At 39.8% G+C, this 6,421-nt stretch overlaps 1 protein-coding gene across 1 annotated transcript; it reads right to left on the minus strand.

Annotated features, from left to right (window-relative positions):
- Positions 1-304: 304 nt before the first annotated feature.
- Positions 305-4,641, minus strand: LOC117549630. Its single transcript, XM_034221688.1, has 11 exons — positions 4,618-4,641; positions 3,578-3,707; positions 3,191-3,431; positions 2,764-3,040; positions 2,249-2,426; positions 2,005-2,081; positions 1,721-1,901; positions 1,319-1,561; positions 1,011-1,182; positions 768-916; positions 305-632 (listed from the first exon to the last, which is right to left on the minus strand). The coding sequence occupies exons 2-11, from the start codon at positions 3,669-3,671 to the stop codon at positions 454-456; spliced, it is 1,791 nt and encodes a 596-aa protein (XP_034077579.1). The 5' UTR covers positions 3,672-3,707; positions 4,618-4,641; the 3' UTR covers positions 305-453.
- Positions 4,642-6,421: the final 1,780 nt, after the last annotated feature.

The following is a 6,421-nucleotide window of genomic DNA, read 5'->3' on the forward strand; positions in this document are numbered from 1 at the left end:
ATACTGGTGTATATGGCTCTATGCAATCTTTCATTGTACATGTACTATTATATATATATATATATATATATATTATTACACAGCAATGGCATAACACACCCAAGTGTACGACAAAAAAAGTCCACACACAACCTTATGCTTTTGAAATCAGAATATTCTTTACCCATCCAAACATGAATAATCACGACACATTTGATATCAACTCGGAACTTTATTGTCAAAATGAACGGTTCTTTGAACCCATACAAAAAAACTAAATGTACTTGTATTATATATAAATGACACTAAATATATTTTTTAATGATTTCAGGCGTCACAGGTATCTAGCCTACAGAAGCTTTGTGAGCTGGTGCTGGGGCTTCCTTGGACGCAGGATCAGAGTGGTGATTCCGGCCTGCGTTGTCTTCAGGATTCGCAGAGAGTTTCCTGATCCGCGAAATATCTATGTTGGGTTCAGACAGCAGCCAAATTGAACCGAGTAGCATACCCGGAGATGACCTCCTCCCTGTCAGGTCGCTCATATTGGGAACACAGGTCCTCTGGGATGGGTATCTTCAGAAGCTCCTGTGTGAATGGTGCAGGGTCCACAAAGACTTGGTCGAAGATGAGGTCCATCAAGTTGGCCACGTAGCCTGTGCAATGTTAAAAAAAACACAACAAAAAATGTGGTTTACATTAGTATATGCATGTACAAAACTGAAAGTTCTTTTTAATTTATTTATTTTATATTTGTAAATAGTTGTATAATAAATATTTTAAACACTTACAGAATGTGGGGTCAGTCTTTACTGGTTTTGCTCTGCATTCTCCCTTCCTGGCCTTTGGGAACTGCAGTTTATACAGAGGCTTTCCAGTGGATGTAGTGGCTTGTGCACGCTCAGCGTTTTCATTGTAGTGCAGGGCTGCCAGGTACAGTCTTTCATTTCCGCCATGAGGGAAAAAAAAATGTAAATAATAGCAAAGGATGTACAAATTGTCACTAATTAGTAAGTAACTATGGTTTATTTTACCTGCACAACATTCCAAGAAATGGAAACACAACATTCTTTGGAGCAAAGCGCAGGATGACGGCATGGAATGACTCCAAAGATGAAGTCTGGTGGTGTGGGCTGAGTTTGGCCACAGCTTTCAAAATCCTCTTGGTTGAGAGAATTGTCTCCAGCTTGTGAAAGGCCGGCGTTCCTAAGAATTTGAAAATCAAACTCATATTTGAATTGTCATGCTTTATAGATTGTGTCTGACAACATCCTGTATTCAATAGTTGTCCCTTACAAATATTTATAGAGGAGTAATGTAATATGGTTTATGAACAACATACCTGCAGCCATCCATTGGTATTGCGCAATGCGCAGTGGATGAAGGCACTTGGGGAACAGGGGGTCATCATGAGAGTGGATATCCTGCACGTGGTTCAGGATGGAAGTCCATTTGGCCACTCTCTCAGGCCCGGTGGTGGAGGTTGCTGCAGTCCAGTATATGTGGTTTCTTATACTCTTCACCCACCCTCGAAGTTTTTCGCAGTCCTTCTTTTTTGCAGCCTTCTCCAGTTGCTTAGAAATCCCTAATAAATACATTTAACATGTAGTTAATATACATACAAGTTTACTCAAAATATTATTATACTAATGTGATTGTAGGAAGCCGGGTTTGTGTCTAAATAAAATAATGATTGTATTTACAATCGATTTATTTACATGGAAATTAATATAAAGAAAAATACCTTTTTCTATGTGCCACACATCAAAGAATTGGGTGATGCTGCTTTCCCTTAGGAATTTCTGAATTTGCAGATGTCTGTCCGTGACAATACAGTCCAGAGTCACACCACATTTCTTTAACAACTCCAGACTCCTTTTCAGGCCCTCTAACTCCATGTGGTAGCTTCCACCAACCTCATTGCTCTGTTATGACACATACAAATAACCATTGATACACACATTTTAAATATAACGTGCAAACAGTGTTAAAGAAAAAAACATTGATATTTCATTTCACCCCACTTACCTGAACCAACTGGAGGTCAACGACTTTGTTGTTCTTCAGGTCCATCATAGTGTAGCTTCCGAACTTTGCATAGTGGCCTGTGAAAATATGTTTTACAGTAATTACTTTTCTCTGCGGATGGTGAATTTGTATTTTTGCTTGTAGTGTTTAGCATATGTTTTTCAGGAACCATTAATTGAACAAATCACACATAGTGAAACCCCTTTCTGAAATGTAAAATGTGAATTATATAAAAAATACATACCTGGGGAGTCAGCCCTCATATCACCACCAACTATCACTTTCTCCTCTGCATGGAGCTTCTGTAGCATGCCTTCCTGTGATTTTTGCCAGTAAGAAACAATCGCTGGCTCAATGAACATCCTGGCATGCCTTCGGAAGGTGTTGTATTTGCATAGCTGCATATTCATTGCTTTGAAGACCTAATGGTTGAAAGAAAACCGCAAGAATACATTTTAATCTCAAAGATCACCTGTAGATGTGTCAATGAGGAGAACCTGGAAAGTGCAAATGAGCTGCCCTTTTTTTAAACAGGGAAAGAGCTGAACATGTCATTAGGGGTGCTTACTCTACAGTGCCCCTTTCACTTCTCTTTCTCCACACCACCCTCCCAAAAGATCTTTACATATTAGCATGGGTCGTTACCTAACAGTGCCCTATTCCCACCTTTTCTCACTCTTGTTACCTTGTCCTATCTTATTCAACAACAACATTTGCATTTTCAAACATTGGCAAAACAATCTTCTGCAGTTAATTTACCTTTGAAAGTTTGTAGAAAGATGCTCCGTTGACATATGTTGCAACTGATAGCTGCAGGTTTCCAACTGGAGTACTCCCAAGAACAGGCTGGCTATTCCAGTTTCTTGTAAACTGACAATGGGGACACAGCTGCTGCACTGATATGAATGTACCGATCCTTCTGGTTTGTACATCACACACACGCTTGCACACAGGACATGATTCAAAAAGCTCCATGAGGCAGGTCTCATACACGATGTATGTGTTGATCGTCTGGGGGGGGTTTTGTTCTTGACCACTAAAACAAAAAAATAGAAGTTAAGATCCATCACACAGATTGTTGCTTTAGAGATCTTTGGTGTTTCCCTATTATCAATGTTTGAATTATATACAGCAAAAAATACAATACATAGACAAACTCACACATAGTGATATTTCAGTAACTTACGACATGGCTGTTGTTTCTGTAGCATTTGTTATGGATTCTGCTGGATCATAAGTTGCATCCTGGCTTTCGGAAAACACCAAAGAAGAGCTTCCCTCAAATGGATCTTCGTATTCCTCTTCAAGATCCACACGGGGCCTCTTTGGTGGTCTCTTTAAGGGGGTGGATGTTAAAAAGGGCACTGGCACTTCCAACGGAAGTGTTTCGACACCAACGCTTCTGCAGGGAATTTTAGCCTGGACAGCTGTAACATAATTGTATTTGACATTAAAAACAAAACAAAAGATAAAACAAAAATATTTTACAACAATTAGAAGCACACAAATTAAAGGCTACAACATCAGAATGTCAAGATGTATCCAAAGAACATTTGAAAAACGTGCTTCTAACCTGTACTTCGATGTGAACCAAGAGTCCTCGAGGATAGCTGTGTACGAACAGTACGGTACTTGGGTGGGTCAGTCTGACATGCAGAATCTGTCATCACAGGTAATCTGCTGGTAGCATGTGAGGTGCTGGCCTGTAAAGAAGAAAACAAAATCATCTCAATTTAGTATTCAGGATGAGAAAATACTATTTGGATAAATATCGTCTGAAATCCCAAAAGATGGGGGCTAAAACTCTCTATTTAGCAAAGCTCTTTGCTTAGCCTTTTCCAATCTGAGTTAGTTTTGAACCGTAACGTGCATGCTGTGTTTCTGACTCAATACAGATGATGTGTTGGAGAGGGGCTGAGCTCAGTAGACTGACTGTAATGAGTGCTAGCCACTAATTAGCCTGTTGCTAGGTAAGGCCTCGTCAACAACAACAGACCAACGGGGCTTTAGTTCTGTTTTACTCGTGGTGTGTGTCCCCCCTCGCATACATACACACAGTGTTGTATCCTCACACACCCCCATTTATATTCATGTGCGTAAACAAGTAAACATACAAAAGCTTTTACATATAACGCTGGAAAAAACGGCAAGTCTCATTAGCGTAGCGTAGCTTAGCTTACAGATCTGATCGTTCTTACAGACTACAATCACAAAAGCTTTTACATATAACGCTGGAAAAAACGGCACTTACCTACAGAAGATTATGTTTGTTATTATAACTTACTCAATATGATTTTAGAGGATACAAAATACTAATAAATAGGAGAATAAATACTTGTGTTAACGGCTAGGGCGTGGCTTTACAGCCTTCACACAGATCGCCATTACGGCAGTATGTCTGAACATGTTAGCAAATGCCTGATAATTAAAATAAAAGACAAAGCAAAGACTGCGGAGCGTACAATATAACATGTTATAAAAACATATAAACACCTAACCGATTACTATTTGGGTTTGAGGCGACCTTGATACGGCGAAGCTACATGCTACATGCTACATGCTACAAGCTAGAGATAGCTTTATCAGGAAAAACACCGCTAAATAAAAACTTACAGCTTCAAAATTGGATGTGTCCTCACTGGCTTGCTCCCGGATGGTTGGTATTGATCCCGGGTTTAGCATTAGCTTGGAGGCATATCCGTGTTGGACTTGAGAGAAGTTCATAAACATGTCCGTGGTAAAATGTTTGGAACACACAAACAGATTTCTGCCGTGGTCTTCTGGCACATGTCCCTTGAAAATGAAGTCTAGCCACAGATTATTTTCTTTGTCCACTGATGGCATTGCATGCAGTCCCCCTGCTCGAGTCTTGCAGCCAACAACAGCACAAAGTTTAACTCGCTTAGACATCCTGGCAAGAGCAGACAAAAACACAGATGTGACTGGAGTTGATTTAGCCTGCCGATAGCCTATATGCGAATGAGAGGTTTGGCAATGCACGTGGCCGTGGCTCATTCCCCTGATAGGTGCAGAGTTGACCAATAAGCGGAGCACGTCTCTTTGTGACGTAGGAAAGTGTTGAAATCTGGATCCGTTTTTTTCAGATCCGTTTCAGCCCCTTTTTTAGAGATTTGGCGAAGGAGGAAAATAGAGAGGGTTGTGTTTTCTGACACTTGGTGAGTTCCCTGGAACACCGGGGACACATATTCATGTATAAAAGACGTCCAAAGGTGCATTTTGCATGATAGGTCCCCAAAATAAGCAAAATAAAGTCTGCCAACTCGCGCGGAGTAAATTGCACAGACACAGTTAGTAAGATTGATTTCAGTAGCCACTTGTCTGGAAATACCGAAGACTAGAAACGGTTTTGAAAACTTTTGTCACGTAGTGATCGTCTTCTCAATAGAACATCTTTGATAATGTCTTCTGGCCAATCAGAATCAAGATAACGGCGTGGTGTTGTTGCAGGAAGTTCCAACGGAGAATACTTTTGCTGTAGTACATCTCTATATACATCGATACAACATTACGTGTTGATATAAATCAACATGTAATTAAATAAGACCCCACAGTTTGATGATTGATAGGTGTGTGGGCTGTCTTTCATTTTGACACACAGAACAATGTTATAATAAACATACATACTGTAGTGAAATATTTGTATTTATTCATGTTAGCAAACTATGGATAAGCATAAAATGGGAATAATTTGGGTAAAACTGTGAGCTGGATTTGGGGCCTGTTGACATGTGTTTTTGAGGACAAAGGAAGATGGGGGAAGGTGAGAGCATGTCTTGAGTTGCATTCAACTTAGATCTAGCTACAGTTATTGGGGAAACCTAAGGTCTAAGGTGTTTGTGATATTTGGGGCTGCCAATCAAGGAGGTCCAAATGGGAGGATCTGATAACTCCTCCCATTGTCAAAGAGTATAAGCACAGACACACACGCGGTGTTCAGCCTCTTTTCCTCTGGCTGGCTCACGTGCAGGTAAATTCGGGATCCCAAAGATTAACTGTATTGAATTTGTACTGTATTGATTGTATTGCATTGTCATATTACCATTAAAGTAGATTATTGTTTACTTGGTAGCTCTGGATTCCTTCCTGTATTAACCAGCTTGATAGGGACGCGCGGAGATTTGAAAAGCGGACCAGATACCCCTTTAAATCTCTAACAATACATACTGTATGTTAAATGGATATATCCGCCTTCTTTCATTTATCTTTCCATTCCCACAACAATATACATAAAGAAATGGCATATTTTGGGCATAGTTCGAATGGTGATTAATCATGATTAATTAATTTTTAAGCTGTGATTAATCTGATTAAAATGTTTAATCGTTTGACAGCCCTAATTCTTACCTTAGCTGTTGTTCTGATCAAAAGTTCTGTTCAATGGCATGAAAACGATAAA

This window comes from Gymnodraco acuticeps, unplaced genomic scaffold (genome assembly GCF_902827175.1).
Source record: "Gymnodraco acuticeps unplaced genomic scaffold, fGymAcu1.1, whole genome shotgun sequence".
Lineage (NCBI taxonomy): Eukaryota > Metazoa > Chordata > Actinopteri > Perciformes > Bathydraconidae > Gymnodraco > Gymnodraco acuticeps.